At 39.8% G+C, this 22,702-nt stretch overlaps 1 protein-coding gene across 1 annotated transcript in view; it reads left to right on the plus strand.

The window, feature by feature from the left end:
• The first annotated feature begins 2,242 nt into the window (after positions 1–2,242).
• Positions 2,243–22,702, plus strand: part of asb16 (ankyrin repeat and SOCS box containing 16) — a 29,006-nt gene continuing 8,546 nt past the window's right edge. The window contains exons 1-3 of the mRNA XM_059955657.1: positions 2,243–2,602; positions 14,081–14,348; positions 21,532–22,024. Of these exons, the coding sequence (XP_059811640.1) occupies positions 2,320–2,602; positions 14,081–14,348; positions 21,532–22,024 (1,044 nt within the window). The 5' untranslated portion in view covers positions 2,243–2,319. The remainder of the gene's footprint in view (positions 2,603–14,080; positions 14,349–21,531; positions 22,025–22,702) is intronic.

Raw genomic sequence — 22,702 nt, forward strand, 5'->3', positions numbered from 1 at the left:
CTTCACTCACCTCTACACAACTGATTCCACAACCTATGGACTCACTTTCAAGGACTCTACAACTCACGATCTCTGTATTATTTATTTACTATTTATTTATTTTTATCTTTACTCGGCTCAAGCTAGTAAAGCCTGAGCTGCGGGCATAGCCAAGCATGCTCATTTCTCATTTGCTAGGAACCTTCAGACTATTCTAATGGTATTGTGGCTTTCTTTGAGATTTATATAAATATTGCTCTGTAGGCCTAATTGTTTAATGTTGTTGTGTAGTGACTTTGAGATGATACCAGTTGCAGATATTATTACAATATAAACCCTGTTCATGTTCCATAGTCTTTCAATTTCTTCTTTTTAATTCAGCATATTCTGGTGTTTTCACTTATTATTTCTGTATGTTTGTGTTTGGAATGACTATATCTATTAAGTAAGTTGCTCTTGTTTATCCTGTAATATTAGCTCCAGATGGTTATTATGGATTGTCCTATCTGTAATAATGGATTGGTTGTAATATAATTTGTTGGACTGTGATTTTTATTTATTTACTTGTCAAAGTTTTTTGTGTATTTGCATAGTTAGTCTTTTGCACATTGGTTGTTTTTGTATATAGTTTTTTCATTATTATATTTCTTTGTTCTACTGTGAATGCCTGCAAGAAAATTAATCTCAGGTGACATGTACATATTTATAAATTTACTTTGAACTTTGGAAAAAGTAATGTATAATTATGATGGTCTGTAGTTGTAGTGCCTCATGGAATGGTGTTGAACCTCTTGGATGTTTTTCCAACACTCACCAGATGAGCTCTGCTTTCTGGTACAGCCGTAATGTTGGAATGAAATAATTGCCATATAACTGCATTCTAGGGCTCAAGAGTTATTGAGCTAAATCAAAAAGGAGCCAGGGATGGTTACCAGGGGATCTTCTGAAGGGATCTGGCAGTGATATTGTGGAATTATGAAGGTTGGCCAATTTTAAAAAAAGGTACATATCTTTGTTCATCATTTGAAATGGTAAGCTTGCCTTAGGTTTCTCCTTTTTAGCTTGTGTTACTTGCCCGGAGATTTGCTGCAGGCAGTAAGCCAAGACAGAGTCAAATTACTTGCTGTCGTGTTGGTATGTTTTGACAGGCTGCTGCAAATAAGCTATCTCAAGGGATTTGGGAAATCTGAGGACTTAGGAATTGGGTGTATGTTAAAGAAGATTTAAGTAATTATTTTTGAATTTAATTTGAGTCTTTTTATCAAATTTATTTTCTGCTTATTTATCTTTTCTTCTTCCTGGGTGACTTATGCGGGCAGTCTTCAGTCTCTCACTCTAAGGACCGAGAGTTAGTGCTTGCAAACTACTTGATTTTTGTGGGCTGCACAGTTGCAATTCATATTTTCAATAACTAGTCACACACAAAAACTCTTGCAGGCAGTGAGATAAACATTTTAAGTAGACCTCACTGTTTTTCTTCAAACCTTGGTCAGAGCCACAAAGACCTCAATCCAAATGTTGTCTTTACAAGAACAGTACAGAGAATCAATTTAATCCCTTTTTATCTGACAAAAGTCATAGTTTGTAAAGAAACTATTTTATAATCTTCTGTAAAACTGTTGTTCCTCAAATAGAATGTATTGAAATTAAGATATGACTTATTCATTTACAATAAATAACAGAAACTTGAATTTCTACGTATCAAAACTTGTTAAACATGGATAATTTCAGCACCAATCTGACAATTATTTTCTTTTTGGATTAAGCAGAAAGTATCTAATTTTCTTAATGCTTTATGACACCATTCAAATATTTAAATACGGCGTATTGTGTGGAAGAACAGGCAAGCATTGCTGCCAAATGGAGTAGAGGAGAAAAGCAACATTCATTGATACATTAACCTTTCTATCAGAGATACACATACAGCTGAGTGCTTGGTTCAGTATGTGATTTAATCTATATAAGTAAAATTACTATTAAGTATATATAGAAAGGTGATTAGTTTTCCAATTACACGTGAATTTATTAACTCAACGTCGTGTGCAGATAAAATAATTTATGCTTCAGGTTTCTTCGAGAACACGTTGCCTGTATCTCAGATTATTCTATCCATACTAAAAGCATGAAATCGACACTGCGGTACTTACAGCTACGCTCATGATCTGTTTATATCCCAGTAGCACTTGCTAGCAAAATGAAGTGCGTGGCTCAATGGTTGGTCTTGTGATCATGTTTCTAAATTATTTGGAATCATGACTAAATATTGATTTTTGCCGACTGCGGCGGCGCGGATCGTACGCTTCGAGATATGAGAATTGTCACAGTGACTGTACTTGCACCATGTTTAGGGATACATTTGCTGCTTCCTCGACACTCCGATCGCTGAGGTTACGGAGAGAGTTGCAGGATCTTGAGGACAGAAGAAGAGGTTTGTTCTGGCCAAGGCAATCGACCGCGTTCGGAGAAACAAGAACTCAGCCCCAGTTCTCCAGTGATACTTCTGTTCACGACGCTCTGTTGAGTGGGGATTTGGACAAGATCAGAAGCATCTTCCAAAGCAAAGAATCCGTCAACAGGGTTATAGAGACAGCCAGTCATGAACTCAACTGGTCGGCAGAATTGGGTATGAATATTATTGCAATATCCACATTATCATTCTCAGGATAGTGTCAGACTAGGGTAGTTCCATGCCTCACCGTAGAGCTTTATAACATTTTATTTTGCTCCTCTCTTAAATTGCACTGGAGCCAATTGGGATGAGGGACTGGGGCATTCTTCTACATCCTTCCTCTTCATATTGGAACACATCCCTTTCCTTTCGGTTTTGCCTCTGGGACTTGAATTTTGCATTTCCCTCCCTTCTGTTCTCTGAAATTCTCTCCTCGTTGGTTACAAAGATATCTAATAAATTTCAGCCAACCCAGTAATTGAATTTTGTATTCACCATCTGGGATTATTGTATTTGTTTCCTTGATAACCTCACCTCCCAGATGACTAGAGGAGAGAACCTTGTTCAGTCTTCTTCCCTGTAACTTTAAAAAATAAATGCTTTGAAGTTTGCTATTGAACTAAGGGAACTCACTTCATATTTGTGGTCATGCTTCTAAAATGATGCTGTTGTAAGTAATCCTGCTAGGAACTTAATAAGGTCAGATGCATCTTCAGGAACACAAGCTTTAGACTGATATATTTATACTCTCATACCCTGAATATTATTTGTTTTATTTGTTTTTGATGTAACATTTGTGAAAGGAAAGTGAATGATGCACTGTCAAACAGGACATTTCAGTACAGATACCATGACTTTATATGTGCTGCTTTCCAGTGGCATCAACAGAAACAAACTTTTTCTGCCATATTAATTTTGGAGAGGGATCAAAACACAAAGGTGCGTAGAGAGTCTTGGTAATGATGGAGGCAGTTATAAGTTTGATTCTATTAAACAATGAGCAATGCAGGTCAATTTCACTTGGCTAGTTCATTATGATTTTGAAATCTTAATGCATGATTGTGCAACTAACTGAATTCAAATATTTGAATTGATTTCTGTTCTGCAATGTATCACACAATAAGTTTGCAAATAACTAAGTATCTGATATAAATGTTTTTAATGGGCCAAAATAATTAATATTAAGACTTCCTGATTGGTGGTAATATTGTTACTATTTCTGGGTTGGGAGGGAATGACGTGTTTTTATGTTTGGGATCCCATGTTGGGGCAGCAAAATGACTTCTATGGAGTCACCTAGCCGTATATCATTTCATTATAGAATCCATTAGATCCAATATTGTTCAAAGAAAGATATACTGGCTTTGGAGGCAGTACAGAGGAGGTTCACCAAGTTGATTCCAGAGATGAAGGGGTTAGCTTGTGAGGAGAGATTGACTTGCCTGAGATAATACTTGGAATTCAGAAGAATGAGAGGGGTTCTTATAGAAACACATTGAATTATTAAAAGGACAGATAAGAAAGAAGCAGGAAAGTTGTTTCCACTGGTAAGTGAGACTAGAACTAGGGGGACATAGCCTCAAGATTTGGAGGGATAGATTTAGGAGCTACTTACTTTTTCCAGAGAGTAGTGAATCTGTGGAATTCTCTGTGCAGGGAAGCAGTAGCTTCTACATCATAATGTATTTCTTATTAAATATAGTGCCTTGTAAAAGTATTCAGTCACCAATACTTTGTTCAGATGAATGAATATTACAACCAAGGATTTTTGATCACTTTAACTGCAAATTTTTATTTGTAAATCACATGTTCCTTTTTTTCTGCAGTGTAGCCCAAAGAACAGGGAAAATCACGGTGTGATAAACTAAAAATACAAAAATTTATATGTCAGTTGTTCAAAAGTATTCATCCCACTTTGCTCAGTATCTTTTTGGATAAGTCTCTATTAGCTTTGCACAATGTGATTGAACAAGATTTGCCCATTCCTCCTTGCAAAATTGCTCAAGCTGTATCAGGTTAATTGATGAGCCGTGGTGGACAGCAATCTTGAGGTCTTGCCAGAGATGTTCAATCAGGTTATGGTCAGGACTCAAGGACACCAATTTTCTTCTTTTGAAGCAACTCCATTGTTGCTGTGGGTCATTATTCTGCTGAAAGATGAACTTCTTCCAAGGTTTAAGTTTTCCGGCAGAGGCTAGCAGGTTTTTTAATCCAGGATCTTTCTGTATTTAGCAGCATTCATCTTTCCATCAATCCTGACCAACTTCAAGTCCCTGCTGCTGAAGAGCACCTTATAGTATGATGCTACCTCCATACTTTACATTAGGAATGGTGTTACCTGGCTGATTCGCAGTATTAGATTTACACTTAGTGTTGAGGCCAAAAAATTCCACTTTAGTCTCATTCGACCACAAGGCCTTCTTCCACATCTTTACAGTATCTTCTTAGTAATACTTGTGGAAATATATCTGTAACACCGAAGTATTTATGAATTTATAACTTGTAAAATGTAATGTGACAAAATAGAACCTGTGAGATCCCAGAGTGCTTTGCTGTTTTGGTGATGTAGTTGCTATAAGAAGCTTGCAAAGGTATGTGATTTATAGCAGTGTGTGTTTTGACATTATACGAATGAAAGCAGAACAGCTGATGGGGGAGGAGTGGGGAGGAAGGAGCCTTAGACAATTGGGCTCATTTAAGACAAATGCTGTTCTTTCAAGATGGATGTGAAATAAGATGGGAATGGAATTAAGGGATGGAATGCCTAAAGACATGAAGTTGAAGAATGACTGGAATCTGTAAATGTATAATTTGGTCCACTTAGTTTGGTGTAGTCTGTTACTGTCTATTTAGAAGACTTAGCTGAATGGTACACAACATACTTTACAAAGTCTTTACAGGCAAGGATATGCTTTTTTTCAGCCAGAGCTTCTTCCTTGCCACTCTTCCATGAGTACCCTTTTTGTGCAAGTCCTTAGAGATTGTGGAGCCATGAACTTCATCTCCAGTTGCAGCCACTGACTTCTACAGGTCACCCAGAGTGAGTGTTGGTGTCACAGTAGCCTCTCCTACAAGTGCCTTTCCTCTCTGGTGACTAAGTTTAGAGGGGCGGCCTGACCTAGGCAGTGTGACACTAAACTCTATGAAATAGTGTGGCATCTGGAAAGAAATGGATCCATCAGGCAGACGCAGCATGGATTCAGCAAACGCAGGTCCCGTTTGACAAACTTACTGGAGTTTTTTGAGGATATAACAAGCACAGTGAATATTATTGACTTGTATTTCCAGAAGGCATTCATTAAGGTGCCAAATACAAGACTTGTCCATAAGATAAGGATGCATAGAGTTGGGGGTGTTATATTAGCATGGATAGAGGATTGGTTAACTAATAGAAAGCAGGGAGCTGGGATACATGGGTGTTTCTCTAATTGGCAATCAGTAGTGAGTGGTGTGCCACAGGTGTTGGTGCTGGGCCCGCAACTGTTCACTATATATGTTAACTATCTGGAAGGGGAGGCCAAGTGTAGTGTATCTAAGTTTTCTGATGACACTAAATGGAATCACTAAAAGCAGATTGTGCAGAGGATATGGGGAGAGATATCGATAGGTTAAGTGAGTGGGCAAGGGTCTGGCAGATGGAGCACAATGTTGGTAAATGCAAAGTCATGCATTTTGGAAAGAAAAATGGAAGATCAGATTATCATTTAAATGGTAAAAAATTGCAGCAATTGCAAAGGGACTTTGGAATGCTTGTATATGAATTGCAAAAGGTTGGTTTGCAGGTGCAGCAGGCTATCAAGAAAGCAAATGGAGTGTTGGCCATTGCTAGAGGGATTGAATTTAAGAGCAGGGAGGCTATGCTGCAACTGTACAGATAACTGGTCGAGCTGCATCTGGAGTACTGCGTATAGTTCTGGTCTCCTTACTTGAGGAAGGACATACTGGCTTTGGAGGTGGTGCAGAGGAGGTTCACCAGGTTGATGCCAGAAATGAGGGGGGGGGGGGGTTAGACTATGAGGAGAGATTGAGTCGTCTGGGATTGTAGTTGCTGGAATTCAGAAAGATGAGAGGAGATCTTATGGAAACATATAAAATTACGAAAGGGATAGATAAGATAGAGGTAGGAAAGTTGTTTCCACTTGTGGATGAGACTAGAACTAGGGGACATAGCCTCAAGATTTGGGGGAGTAAATTTAGGATGGAATTGTGAAGGAACTGCTTTTCACAAAGAGTGGTGAATCTGTGGAATTCTCTGCCCAGCGAAGCAGTGGAGGCTACCTCAGTAAGTATATTTAAGGCAAGGTTGGATTGATTTTTGCATTGTAGGGGAATTAAGGGTTTTGAGGGAAATGGAGGTAGGTGGAGGTGAGTCCATGGTCAGATCAGCCATGATCTTATTGAATGGTGGGGCAGGCTCGATGGGCCAGATGACCTACTCCTGCTCCTATTTCTTATGTTCTAATGTTTGGTACCTTTGAGATGGTCTGGTACCTTTCTTCAGATTTGTGCATCTCTATAATAATTTCCCTAACTTGCCTTGAATGCACTTTTGTCTTCATTTTGGTTTGGTCTTTTGAAAATCTACCATACTGTTGGACCTTAGAGAGAGGGTTTTTTTTTTATTAATTCATTGAATACAGGTGATCCTCCAATCTTCTGTATCAACAAATTGGGTGAGTTGGTAAGGTAAGATACAGTATTGTCCCTGAGGAAAGTTAGCATAGTAATTACAAAGGGGATGAATACTACTTCAGCCTCACAATTTTGGTTTTTAATTTTTAATACATTGTTGAGAGGTTTTGGATTTTTTTTGATTTGACATAATACATAATGTTTTGTAAATTAGCTCAAAATTCTTCTTAAATATATTAATTTTAGAAACTGATACAGTAAAAGTTGTGGGGGGTGAATACTTTTTCAAGGCGCTGTATTGTTAAACACAGTTAGTTAGATTTTTAAATAGCAGGGTAATTAAGGGAGAATGTGGTGTTGAGTCCACTGCCAGATTAGCAGGACCTTATTGATTATTGGTACAGACTCGACTGGCCAGATGGCCTATCCTTCTGCTATTTCTTGTGTTCTTATATATTGAGTTATTAGTTTCTTCATGTTTCCAAAACTCTGTAACATAAAAGATTTGTAACTCAGTTCATTTGTTAATTTTAATGAAAGTTTAAGAGCACCTTTGTCAACTTATTTTTACACAAGGTTATTGTGCACCAGAAACCTCAGCTTGTCAAGTAATCATGTCTTTTTTTTTTCACTACTGACATCTCCTTCTTGACTATGCACTCACTATCTGTCTGAACTGATTTAAGACCATAAGATATTGGAGCAGAATTAGGCCATTCAGCCCATTCAGTCTGCTCTGCCATTCTAGCATGGCTGGTCCTAGATCCCAGTCAGACCCAAACACCTGCATTCTTGCCAAATCCTTAGTTTCCTGATCGATCAGGGCATCAATCAAATTCTGCCTTAAATATACACTGAACTGGGCTCCACTGTAATTAGTGGCAGAGTATTCCACAGATTCATGACTCACTACAAAAATTTGTCCTTGCCTCTGTTCTAAAAAGGTCGCCCCTCAATTTTGAGGCTGTGCCCTCTAGTTCTGGATACCCCCACAGTAGGAAACATCCTGTCCACATCCACCCCATCTAATCCTTTCAACATTTGGTAGGTTTCAACGAGATTCCCCATGTATTCTTCTAAATCCCAGTGAGTACAGGCCTAAAGCTGCCAAATGCTACTCGTACATTAACCCCTTTATTCCTGGAATCATCATTGTGAACCTCCTCCGAACCCTCTCCGATGTCAACACAACCTTTCTGAGATACAGGGCCCAAAACTGTTGACAATACTCCAAGTGCGGCCTGACAAGTGTTCTATAAAGCCTCAGCATTATCTCCTTGTTTTTATATCCTATTCCCTTGAAATAAATGCCAACATTGCACTTGCCTTCTTTACCACAGATTCAACCTGTAAATTCACCTTCTAGGAGTCTTGCACAAGGACTCCTAATTCCCTCTGCACTTCTGATGTTTGAACCTTCTCCCCATTTAGATAATAGTCTGCACTATTGTTTCTTTTACCAAAGTGCATTATCGTACATTTTCCAACATTATATTCCATTTGCCACTTTTTGCCCATTCTTCCAATTTGTCTAAGTCCTGTGTTCCGTACTCGTGACACATGACAGTGGAGCCCTTGTCATGTGACTGGGGTTGAAGCTGTACTGGACTTGAGGTGATGGTCTTGTGATGGTGGTGACGTCATTTTCCCGCCAGTAGAGATCATGTGACGGGTTTTTTTTACAGGTTATAAAAGGTAGACCCCACCCTGTGAGGAGGGGCAGTTCGTGGCTGGATTTGCCAGGTTGACTTCATGCCACTGCGTGTTTGAAGTGATGACGCAGTTTAGCTGAAGGATGAAGTTTTTATTTAACGCTAAAGTTTAAAAGGTCATTGCCAGCAGGTTCTTTATGATTCTGTTAGTTCGAAATTAGAGGAGAGTGAAGATTCGAAGTTGGAAGTTAAAGATCGAGGAGAATCGCTTTCTATGGTGAAACGGGGGCGACCTTTGTTTGATCCTTATTTGGAAGGATTTCATTGACTATCTTCGTGTTAATCCCTAGGTTTACCTAGAAAGGATTGAAGGTAGTGGAGAAGGAAAGGTCAGTGCCTTTAAGCCGTTCTGTTTCGTGAATTCTTCGTGGGAAGTTCGATGTCGGGGATCGAAGCAAGCGACATGAAAGAGAACCTAAATCGTCCTATAAAGTCTCTCCTTTTAAATGGACTGTGAGCATATCGAACTTTTGGCAATACCACTTTAAAGAACTGTTTTGCAATATCACTTTACGAACTGTTTGGACTGCCGCTCAGCAGCTGTTTCCGGTTGCGGTAGTGTTTGTTTACTTTTGGGGGGGTTTGTTTTCTGTGTTTAATAAACGTGTTGTTTGTTATAAGAAACCCTTGCCGAACTCATATATTTATTGTTGCCTGAATACGTAACACCTGCTGCAATCACATTGCTTCCTCAGCACTACCTTCCCCTCCACTTATCTTCGTATCATCCATAAACTTTGGCACAAAGCCATCAATTCCATTATCCAAATCACTAACAATCAATATGAAAAGTAGTGGTCCCAATTCTAATCCCTGAGGAAAACCACTAGTCACTGGCAGGCAACCAGAAACAGCCCCCTGTATTCCCATTTGCTGCCTCCTGACTGTCAGCTCTATTCATGCTGGTATATTTCCTGTAATGCCATAGGATTTTATCTTGTTAAACAGCCTTATGTGTGGCATCTTATCAAATCCCTTCCTAAGACCCAAGTAGATGACATCCACTGCCTCTCCTTTGTCCACCCTGCTTGTTACTTCTTCAAAGAACTCTAACAGATTTGTCAGGCAAGATTTCCCTTGACAGAAACCATCCTGACTTTGACTTATTTTATCATTAGTCTCCAAGTACCTCAAAACATCATCCTTAATAATAGACTACAACACTTTCCCAACCACTGAAGTTAGACTAACTGGACTATAATTTACTTTTTTTTTGCCTTCCTCCTTTGTTAAAGAGTGGAGTGACATTTGTAATTTTCCAGTCCTCTGGGATCATGCCAGAATCAAGTGATTCTTGAAAGATCATGACCCATGGGTCTACTCTGGGATGACTTGTCCACCTTAAGACCTTTGAGTTTGCCTGGCACCTTTTCCTTTTCAATAGCAATGGCTCTCACTCCTGCTCCCTGACACTCTCACTGCTAGTGTATTCCACAGTGAAGACTGATGCAAAATGTTTATTAAGTTCATCTGCCATTTCTTTGTCCATTATTAATACCTCACCATCATCATTTTCCAGTGGTCCATTATCAACTCTCACCTTTTACTCTTTATATAACTGAAAAAAAATTCTAGTATCCTGCTTTATATTATTGACTGGTTTGCCCTCATATTTCATCTTTTCCCTTCTTATAGCTTTTTTAGTTGCCTTTTGTTGGATTTCAAAAACTTCCCAACCATTCAACTTCCCACTTTTCCTTGGCTTTTATGCAGTCTTTAACTTCCCTTGTCAACCACATTTGCCTCCCCTGCAATTTGAGAACAACTTCTTCTGTGGGACATATCGATCCTGAACCTAGTGAATTATTCCCAGAAACTTAAGGCATCTCTGCCATCATCCCTGCTAATATCCCCTTCTAATCCACCTGGGCAAGCTCCTCTCTCATGCCTCTGTAATTCCCTTTATTCCATTGTATGTGACTTGTGCTTCTCCCTCTCAAATGCAGTATCAATTAATAATATTATGAACACCGTCTCCTAAGGGTTCCTTTACATTCAGCTCCCTAATAAAATCTGGGTTATTACACAACACCCAATCTACAATAGCCTTTCCCCGAGTAGGCTGAAGCACAAGCTGCTCTAAAAACCCATCTTGTAGGCATTCAACAAATACACTCTCTTTTGAACCAACACCAACCTGATCCCCTTGCATATTGAAGTCTTCCATTACAATTGTGTTATTACCCTTATTACATTTCTTTTCCAGCTCCACATGCAATCTCTACCCCACATTTTGGCTACTATTTGGAGCCCTATATATGATTCTCATATTTTTTTTTACCCTAGCAGTTTCTTAACTCCACCCACAAAGATTCAACATTCTCTGACCCTATGTCAGCTATTTCTAAAGATGACATATCATCTCTTACCAACAGAGCCACACCACCACCTATGCCTTCCTGCCTGTCCTTTTGATACAAAGTATGTCCTTTGATGTTAAGCTCTCAACTCTGGCCTTCTTTCAGCCACAACTCAGTGATGCCCACAACGTCATACCAACCAATCTCTAATTACACCACGAGTTCATCCACCTTATTCCGAATGCTACACACATTTAAATACAGCACCTCCAGTCCTGCATTCGTCACCCTTCTGAAGTCACCCTGTGGTACAATTTAACTCCTTGCTCTGTCTGCATTTGTATCCAATCATTGGCTTGTCCTTCCTTACATTCATATTACATCTATCATCTACTTGTAAACCTACTGCCTCATCCTCAGCTCTTATCATTCTGGTTCCCATCCCCCTGCCATATTAGTTTAAACCACTCCCAACAGCTCTAGTAAACCTGCCCGCAAGAATACTGGTCCCCCTCGGATTCAAGTACAACCCATTCATTTTGTAGAGGTCACACCTGCCCCAGAAGAGGTCGCAATTATCCAGAAATCTGAATCCCTGCCCCCTGCTCCAATTCTTCAGCCACACATTTATCCGTTATGTCATTCTATTCCTATCCTCACTGTTGCATGGCACAGACAGCAATCCTGAGATTACTACTTTTGAGGTCCTGCTTCTCAGCTTCCTTCCTAACTCTCCGTGTCCTCCCTTTTTCTAGTTATGCTATTAGTACCAATATGTACCACGGCCTCTGGCTGTTCACCCTCCCTTTTCAGGATATTGTAGATATGCTCAGAAACATTGTGGACCCTGGCACTTGGGAGGCCAACTACCATCCATGTTTCCTTTACGCACCTGCAGAATTGCCTATCTGTCCCCCTGACTATAGAGTAAAATTTCTTATTATATTACTTTTATTTCAAGTGCCTGTCTCATTTGCTACATTTCCATATGAGCACTTGTCATCTTCACTTCAGTAAATTGTTATAATGGTGTTTTTTTCTTTCTCACTGTTCTATTCTTTTCTTTAACCTATTGTATTGATCATTGTTTCTATACCAGTGCTTGTTAATTTGATTTTCAAGTTTTTTTATTCCTAAATTTGAAAATCTGTAATATTTTGATTTTTCCAATCAATATATCACTCAAATCTTTATAATTTTTTAATGCAGAAGGCTGATAGTGCTCAATAATTGAATATGATCAAAGTTGAGATTGAATTATCAGTGACTGAGGGAATTAAAACATATAGTGGTCAGGTGGGAAAGGGAACAAGGCACAGGATCAGCCACAATCTTTTTGAACAGGTTTGAAGAACAACATTGCTTGCTCTTTTAATTGTTACATTTTGCTCTTAATGTAACAAAATTGTGCTTCAATGGTTGCTACGGCTGTATTCCCATAACAATGGTAGAACATCCACATCTAAAAGCCTCTCACACAAAATGCTGGAGACTCTCTCTGCCCATCATTCTGCTTGTTCTCCATCTCCCTCTGGTGCTCCCCTCCCCCTTTCTTTCTCCCGACCCCTCCCGTCCCATGATCCTTTTCCTTCTCCAGCTCTGTATCACTTTTGCCAATCACCTTTCCAGCTCTTAGCTTCATCCCACCCCCTCCGGTCTTCTTCTATCATTTCGCATTTCCCCCTCCCCCCACTACTTTCAAATCTCTTACTATCTTTCCGTTCAGTTAGTCCTGCCGAAGAGTCTAGGCCCGAAACGTCGACAGCGCTTCTTCCTATAGATGCTGCCTGACCTGCTGCTTGAATTTCCAGCATCTGCAGATTTCCTTGTGTTTGCTCTATAAGCCTCTCAATCATCAAATTAGATCACAACTTATCTCCATCTCTATTCAACCTTTGATCCATGTTCCTTGGTAATGTTACCTAATAAAAATAATCCATTGACTGGAGCTGTAAATTTTGATTGACCTTGAGCAAATACAGACTTTTTGAGGAACAGTGGCTGATCTCTCATTTTTATTGCAAAGATTTCTTCCAGATTACCCTCCAAGACTGACACCCAGAGGAAATATGTATCTGATTGAATTAACTTTTATATTCTAAATAATTAATTCATGTTTTTGAATGTGAAGAATCAGTTTGAAAACTGGTTTTAAATAAGTTTTAATACTGAACAGGGAAGCTTACCATTTTCAAACAGGTACTGTATATTTTCTCCCCACCTATAGATCTTTAAAGGACTTCTGGATCTACTTTGCTCATACGAATTATCTTTTCACTATTAACAAATTGCATGATTAACTGTGGAACTGTAGACATTGAAAGCTTTTAAAATGTCAGAAATATTCAAGCCACCAATTACTTAATTGCAGCGGATTCTAATACTGCTTTGATCTGAAATTCCACCAAGCCCATTTTAATTCTAGACTCCTCTTTATTTGTGGAAACCTTTTTATCTAAAATAATTTTAAGCACAACAATACTTGGATAATTCAGCACCCTTTTAACAGATTTTCTCTGTTATTGGATATTATTCATGTACTTTTACTTTGCTTTGTGTTTTCAAAAAAATCCATAGGTTCAAAAGGTTATTCTTAATAATTTAGCACTCCATCTGTCATTTATAATTTAAAAAAAAGAGGAAGTGTTGTGGGGTGCAGGAATTGGACTGTCTGCCTGAAACTATCCCAGATCATAAAAACAGTTAATTGGTTATCCATATAATTTACATTATGCTTACAATCTGTCTGGGGCATTAATAAGTAGTACAAATTTGCATCCCTGTATTCACTCTACTGATAAATTTTGACAAGTTTAGTCACAATTCTACCATTATCAATGAAATATTTTCGCAAAGTGAATCTTTGTAGATTTGTGCTGTTCAAATCATGGATAATGACACATGTGCAGTGAAAATTTAAAAGATTTTCTATATTGTATGGTAGTTTGAGGTCTTCTCAGACTGTTTAAAGCATTGCAATAATTGCGTGATCTATTTTTGTACTTCAGGTCTCTGGTCACTTACCTCCAAACAGAAACAAACAACAGCACTCTATATCACTGCGCAGCGAGGACATACTGAATGTGTAAAGCACTTGCTGGGACATGGTGCTGATGTTAATGCCTTGTCTGAGGGAGCAACTGCTCTGCATGCCGCCTGTGCCAATGGACACACCGAATGTGCCAAGCTTCTGCTGAACATTGGAGCTGATCCCAATGCAATCTCTGAAGAAGGGTTTGCTCCCTTGCATCTATGCACCAGCCCCCAGACCATTTTGTAAGTTAGTTTCTTAGTTACGTGCAGTTATGTTCGATTTATTCCAAGCAGAATAATTGTTCCTTCAGTGAGTGCATAAACTTGCAAGTGAAGAATTTGGGGAAATAGATAGCATTATGAGCTTTGCACAAATATAGTTCATTATTGATAAGACAAATGGTTGACAAAATATTAATCTTTCAATTACAATATTTATATTTGCACCTTGATATACAGAAAAGTCCTTGTTTATGTTATTAAAATAATGTAACATAAAAGGTTCGTTATTATTACCAGAGGGGCACACTATTATTATGAGCCACCTTGTATGCTTTTAACCAGAGCAGCTTGAGTTTCAGGCAGGAAAGGATGAGAGAGGGACCACTGTTGGACAAGTCACCTGTGCTGCTTGTAATTATTTAGTGTCATAAATTGCAGCGAAGAACTTTTTTGTCTACTGTGTCACATAAGGACAATTTATATTTACTGACAAGTACCTTTATTAGCTCAGTTCACAAGTATGTGAATTTACCTGTGTGTACACCTACTAGGTTTCCCTGACCCTCCATGAACAGTCAAGGAATAGAAAAGGAGTCCACATTGGCCAGATGTTCCTTGTGCTCCCAATCTAATCTCCAAGTGTCAGACATGGAGGTCCTCCAAGGTCTTCAGCTACAACCAGTATTGTTCTATGGCCTTTGCCCTCAGCCTCATGACTTTTGTTCTTTTCAACTCTGACTGGTTCAAACCAGGTGATCCAGGTACTGAGCCTAACAAGATCACAGGTTGCTCCTCCTGCAAGCCTGCCACTTTACACAAGAAATAGCCACTTGTCTGAGAATGGTCTCAGGTTTAGCAGATCACTGGTTGAAACTCCTTGTGGCCACATTCATTTGCTCTGATTAAGCTATCCCAGAGTAAGAATCAGTTCATCAAGCAGTTCACAAAATGGCGACTGCAAAGACAGTCTCACAAATAGCCGCATCCATTTCTGTTCACTGATTTTCGTTCTTTCTGGCCAACACTCTGTATTACATAAAAGGCCTTTTTGATCCAAGTGTTTGTCTAGATGCTTTTTAAATGAGATGAGAACACCTGCCTCTACTACCACCTCAGATTCCAACCACTCTGTGTGAAGTCATTCCCTTAGATCCTCTCTAAACCTACCTGTCATCTTAAATTAATGCTCTTAGACACCCTCAGCGTGGGGGAGAAATATCTTAATATCTGCTCTGTTCATTGCCCTCATAATTTTGTATGCTATAATCAGGTCATCCTTCAGCTTCCTCTGCTCTAGAAAACAAAGCAACATATCCACTCTGTTCTCACAATTGAAGTGCTTTACTCATGTACATCCAAAACTACCTAGGAAGACTTATTCAGAAAGTCAGAAGGCATGGGATCCAGGGAAGTTTGGCCAGGTGGATTCAGAATTGGCTTGCCTGCAGAAAGCAGAGGGTCATGGTGGCGGGAGTACATTCAGATTGGAGGGTTGTGACTAGTGGTGTCCCACAAGGATCTGTTCTGGGACCTCTACTTTGTGATTTTTATTAACGACCTGGATGTGGGGGTAGAAGGGTGGGTGGGCAAGGTTGCAGATGATACAAAGGTTGGTGGTGTTGTGGATAGTGTTGAGGATTGTCGAAGATTGCAGAGTGACATTGATAGGATGCAGAAGTGGGCTGAGCAGTGGCAGATGGAGTTCAACCCGGAGAAGTGTGAGGTGGCACACTTTAGAAGGACAAACTCCAAGGCAGAGTACAAAGTAAATGACAGGATACTTGGTAGTGTGGAGGAGCAGAGGGATCTGGGGGTACATGTCCACAGATCTCTGAAAGTTGCCTCACAGGTAGATAGGGTAGTTAAGAAAGCTTATGGGGTGTTAGCTTTCATAAGTCAAGGGATAGAGTTTAAGAGACGCGATGTAATGATGCAGCTCTGTAAAATTCTAGTTAGGCCACACTTGGAGTACTGTGTCCAGTTCTGGTCGCCTCAGTATAGGAAGGATGTGGAAGCATTGGAAAGGGTACAGAGGAGATTTACCAGGATGCTGCCTGGTTTAGAGAGTATGCATTATGATCAGAGATTAAGGGAGCTAGGGCTTTACTCTTTGGAGAGAAGGAGGATGAGAGGAGACATGATAGAGGTATACAAGATATTAAGAGGAATAGACAGAGTGGACAGTCAGCACCTCTTCCCCAGGGCACCACTGCTCAATACAAGAGGACATGGCTTTAAGGTAAGGGGTGGGAAGTTCAAGGGGGATATTAGAGGAACGTTTTTCACTCAGAGAGTGGTTGGTGCGTGGAATGCACTGCCTAAGTCAGTGGTGGAGGCAGATACACTAGTGAAATTTAAGAGACTACTGGACAGGTATATGGAGGAATTGAAGGTGGGGGGTTATATGGGGGGCAGGGTTTAAGTGTCAGCACAACATTGTGGGCCGAAGGGCCTGTACTGTGCTGTACTATTCTATGTTCTAAGAGGAAAAACTACTTTCTGGCATATTTCTTTGCATCGGGCAGCACAGTAGTATGGTGGTTAGTGTAATGCTATTACAGCACTAGCGACCTAGGTTCAATTCTATTGCTATCTGGAAGGAGTTTTTATGTTCTCCCTGAGACTGAGTAAGTTTTCTCCATGTGCTCTGATTTCCTCCCATGTTCCAAAGATGTATGAGTTAATTGTTCATATGGGTGTAATTGGATGGCATGGGCTCACTTGGCTGGAAAAGGTCTGTTACCGTGCTGTACTGCTAAATAAATTAATTAATAAAATTAATTGTAAGGGTATCTTCACAGCTAGTAAGATGCATTTGAAATATCGCCCAATTCCTCAAAAGTCAAATAAACCAGCCATAAATATGTCATCCCTTACAAACACATACTATTTTGTCTTGTACCTTCCAGGGACCCAAACAGTACATCCAGGTGAAATCAAGTTCACTTGCTACTCTTCCAATCTAATATATTGCACTCAGTACTTGCAATGTGGCCTCTTCTGCCTTGGAGAAAGCAAATACATATTGGCTGATTGCTTTGTGTAGTACCTGCATTTACCCTGCAAGAATGGCCCTCTCACCTCAATTCTCCATCCCACTCCCAATCAAAAACATCACTGACCTTCTATAAGGTCCAATTTTGAGCTTGTATCTGGACAGGTGGTAGTTTTTCCATGCATGCTGCCTGGCCTTCTGGGAACTTGCAGCAGTTTCTGCTTTTATCTTATTTCTGGCATTGGCATTGTTTTTTTTTTCATTTTCAAATTTATCACCCAGTTCACATAGAGGGGAGCTTGCAAATGAGAAGAATCACTGAACCTACTTTGGTCATGTTGGGTTCACTAAAATAAAGTTCTCATCTTTTCATTGTCAGCCTTGATATTAACATCTCATCCAATGACATGATTTTCACTAGGTGGAACTATTAGATGCGGTAGTTCTGAAGTGAATCTTGCACTGAAGGTGTAATGGAGTTGAAGCTGAGCCAAGATTAAATTAGCATTTAGTCAGCTAAATCTAAATTTAAGTGAGACAATGGATGGTAACATTAACTCAAGTGGAAAAACAGTAATGATGCCTAATCGATATTATAATCGATATTATATTATATAATCCTGGGCTCATAATAGGCAGTCTGACTCACCTTAGAATCATAATAAGGTTAATTATCACTGACTAATATGACGGGAAATTTGTTGTTTTGTCTGTAGCTATAAACCTTAAACCCACCCCCTCCCCACAGTAGTTACCAGGAGCTTGAGGAACAGATGTGTCAAGAAATTACAGTTGTGAGAATAGTAGGGTAGTGTTAGTGGAAGATTTCAATTATCTCAATATTGACAGGGCCATCTGGAGTGCTAAGGGCCTGGATGAAGTGGAATTTGTGCAGTGCATTCAAGACAGTTTCCTCATGTAAAAAAAAGGAAACGAATCAGGGAAGGGTAATTATTGTACCTTCGTTTTGGGAACAAAGTAGGCAAAGCAACTGAAGTGGCAGTTGGTGAGTGCTTTGGATTCAGTTATCACAATTGTATTAATTTCTAAATTGATATGGAAAAATATAGAACAGGTCCATAGGCTAAAGACCTGAAATAGAGCAGGGCCAAATTTGATGGCATTAGGCATGATCTAGCTGGGGTCAGCTGGATGAGCCTACTTAAAGGTAAAAGACAGTTGGCAAGTGGGAGACTTTTTTAAAAGGGTCATATCAAGAGTCCAGGGGCACCATGTTTTTGTTTGGGTGAAGGATAGACATATCAAATTTGGGGAAGCTTGGACAGTGAGAGATATTGAAACTCCGAATAAGACAAAGAAGGCAGCTGGGTACGAATGAAGACCCTGAAAGAATATAAAAAGTTTAAAGGCAGGCTAAGAGGGAAATCAGGAGGGGAAAAGAGGGGATATGAGATGGATTTGGTAGACATGGTGAAAGATGATCTTGAGGTTCTGCAGTAATACGAACAGCAAAATGGTGACTAGGGAGAGACTAGGTTCTTTAAAAGATCATCAAGGCCAGCTATGTGTGGAGCCACGGGACATGGCCAAGATTTTTAATGTCCATTTAATATTATTTATTTACTTTGGAGATGCAGCTTGGAACAGGCCCTTCTGGCCCAATGAGGTGCACTGTCCAGCAACCCATCTAATTAACCCTAGCCCAGGACAATTTACAATGACCTATTAATCTTCTAAACAGTACGTCTTTGGACTGTGGGAGGAAACTGGAGCACCTGGATGAAACCCAGGTGCACACAGGAAGAACGTATAAACTTTCTTACAGAAAATGCTGGAAATGAGCTCCAAAGTCCACCAGGGCTGTAATAGCATTGTTCTAACTGCTATTTATGGATATCAAAGAAATTAGGGTAATGTGATATCTTGGAACATGTGCCTATGGACCAGATGGCCTATATCTGTGCTGTACTGCTCTGTGATATATAATGTTGTTAATTGTTCAAGAAGGTTAGCAAGGGCAGGCCAGGGAACTACAGGCTGGTAAGTCTGATTTCAGTTGTAATGACGTTATTGAAGGGTAAGATCTACCATTACTTTGGATAGTCAAGGCCTGATCAAGAATAGTCAGCATGGATTTGTGTGTGGGAAATCATGTCTGATGAATATTTTAAAGTTGTTTTTTTTTCAAGAGTTAACTAAAGGAATAGATTAAGTGTGAGGTCAGTGTTGGGACATCTGTTGTTTATTATTTATGCAAATGATTTGGATGTGAATGTACATGACATGATTAACAACCTTGCTGATGATATAAAATTAGGGGGTTTGTCATTAGTGGTAGGTTACAATGAATTACAAAGGGATCTTGATTAATTAGGGAGATGGGTTGGGGAATGGCAAATGGATTTTAACTTAGCGAAGTGTGAGGTGATGCATTTTGGACATTCACCAGAGAAGGACCTATACAGTGAATGGAAGGGAGCAGGGGGACCTGAGAAGTGAGCAGTTTGTTGAAAATGGCTGCATGTAGACAATGTGTGAAGTAGGTTTTTAGCATCAATCAGGGCATCAAGTTTAGGAGAAGGGCCATACTGGGAGTATTACGTGCAGTTTCAGTCACTGCTTTAGGAAAGGCTTTGTCAAGCTGAGGAGGGTAGGTTCTGCCTGGACTAGAGAGCCTGAGTGATAGAGATCTTTATTCCTTGGAGTGTTGGGAGAATGAGAGGTGACCTCATAGAAATTTATAAAAACAAAACATGAGTATGGATAAGGTCATAGTCTTTTCCCCAGGGTTGGGTATACATCTAAAATACGAGGGTAGACATGTAAGAGATTACTCACTACCCTCTGTGTCAGTTCTTGGAATGAGCTTCAACGCAAGTACATTTGCAACATTTAACAAGTATTTGAATAGGTAAGTATAGGGGAAGATCTTGAAGAGTTGTAGGCTAAATGTGGACTAGGACCAACAGGGAGGATCCTGAGGTCAGCATGACCTGTTGGACTGTATTTATTTGGATTTTTTTATTTGACTTTATTTGTTATGTACACAACAAATACTTAATCTTGTTTGATGTCCTCCTTCTTCAAAAGCTTTCCTTTCCAGGACATCTGTGCTCACCCCATTTTGCTGCAGCCTTAACAGGGATAGGGTTCCTCTTGTCCTAACCTACCTCCCTATGAGCCTCCGCATCCAACACATCATTCTCCGCAACTTCCACCATCTCCAAAGGGATCCCACCACCAAGCACATCCTTACTTCCCCCCTCCCCCTCTAAACTCTCCACTTTTTCCCAGGGATTACTCCCTCTGTGATTCCCTTGTCTATTCATCCCTCCCCACTAATCTCCCTTCCGGCACTTATCCCTGCAAGTGGCCTAAGTGCTACACCTGCCCATTCACCTTCTCCCTCACCACCATTCAGGGTCCCAAAAGTCCTTCCAGGTGACACAACACTTCACCTGTGAACTTGTTGTGGTCGTCTATTGTATCTGGTCCTCCCAATGTGGCCTCTGCATTGATGAGAACAGGGGGACTGTTTTGTTGATCACCTCCACTCCATCCACCAAAAGTGGAATTTTCCGATGGCCAACTATTTTAATTCCTACTCCCATTCCCACTCCAACATGTCAGTTCATGGCCTCCTCTTGTGATACGATGTGGCCACTCTCAAGATAAAGGAACAACACTTTATACTCCAACCTGCTGGCATGAATTTCAATTTCTCCTTCTGGTAAAAAAAAATCCCTCCTCTTCCCCTCTTCTATTCACAACCCCAGCCTCTTATCTCTTCTCACTTACCTATCACCTCCCCCGGTGAACCCCCCCCCCTTCCCTTTCTCCTATGGTCCACACTCCTCTCCTATCAGATTCCTTCTGTTCCAGCCCTTTATCTTTCCCACACACCTGGCTCCCCCTACCTTTTTATTCTGCCATCTTTCCCAATCCAGTCCTGAAGAAGGGTCTCAGCCTGAAATGTTTATTCATTTCCATAGATGCTGCCTGACCTCCTGAGTTCCTCCAGCATTTTGTGTTGTTATTTGTATAAAATGGCATTTTGTACCAACAGCGAATAGTCTAATTGGGAGACTTATTGTACAAATTACATTAGCTTGCTGCATCCTTGCAGTTCATCTCAGCTGACTGAACTAACAAAAATATCAACCATTGGCAGTTGGCAGATGCTGAAGGAAATATTTAAAATATTTAGGATAACGCTTATGTTATTTTTACTTCTAATGGCTATTTCAGATGTGCTAAACTCTTGCTGGAGCATAATGCCAGAGTTAATATGCAGACTCAAGAGAGACAGATTACTCCACTTCATGTTGCTGCAAAGCATGGTTTGGATGAACATGTAGACCTTTACCTGAGCTACTGTGCTTACAGTCACAAGAAGAATCGTGAAGGAGAAACTGCACTCAATGCTGCTTGTTCTTCTGTGGAGAAACGCGAGGCTTTTGGTAGATATTACAAAGTCTGTAAAATGCTGATCAATAGTGGAGCTGATGTGAAAACTGCTGGGAAAAAAAAGCATACCCCACTCCACAATGCCTGTGGGAATGCTCACCCTGGCATTGTGGATTTGTTGTTAATGCATGGTGCTATTGTGAATGCTAAGAATTGTGCTGGCTACACACCAATGGATTGTATTTTACTGGCTGTTGAAGACCACTTGGAACATCATCCAGAGCAAATTGTCGTGAAACTACTGAACCATGGAGCAGCTTCAATTGATCCCAAGGTATCCAGACTTTCTATTATTATTTGACATAGATGCCAATGTGCAATTAAGAAAATGGGTCATGGGGTAATAACTAATGAGAACCAACAAACATGGAAAGGAAGAGCAACATAATCCAGCTGCCAGCAAATTGGAAAAATTGGGTGCAAAACTAATTGTACACTCATTAAGTTGTAGTCTCCAAATGATTAGACAGTAATATGAAGCTGGCATTACACCTGATACCAAGCTTTTTTTGCTAAGCAAGTTAAATTATAATTACCTAGTATGTATGGCTGGTGCTTTATTAATAATGTATTTGTTATGTACTCTGGTGCAGATTTTCTTTGTTTTTTCTTCCGAAGGTGCATTTGTTAGCTATAGTGACATATACACCATTACTACTGTCCTCTCAAAGTAGTTATTAGCAATATCTGAACCTGCCAAGATATAAATTATATACAATCTTCCAGCCAAGTTTGTGTTGGAAAGAACACATGCTGATTTTGCTCTGTCTAAATAAACAAATGGAATTTTGCAGTCTGATTGCACCCTGACTGAGTTCATTTATTTCCAAGCAAATCAGAGAACCAATCTGTGTATTCCACGATTGTTGTGTTTTGCCTATACATTGGATAAATTTAGTCTTTAGAGAATCTTTTTCTTTAGACCACCCATTGTAGTGTACAACAAATAACT

This window comes from Hypanus sabinus, chromosome X1 (genome assembly GCF_030144855.1).
Source record: "Hypanus sabinus isolate sHypSab1 chromosome X1, sHypSab1.hap1, whole genome shotgun sequence".
Lineage (NCBI taxonomy): Eukaryota > Metazoa > Chordata > Chondrichthyes > Myliobatiformes > Dasyatidae > Hypanus > Hypanus sabinus.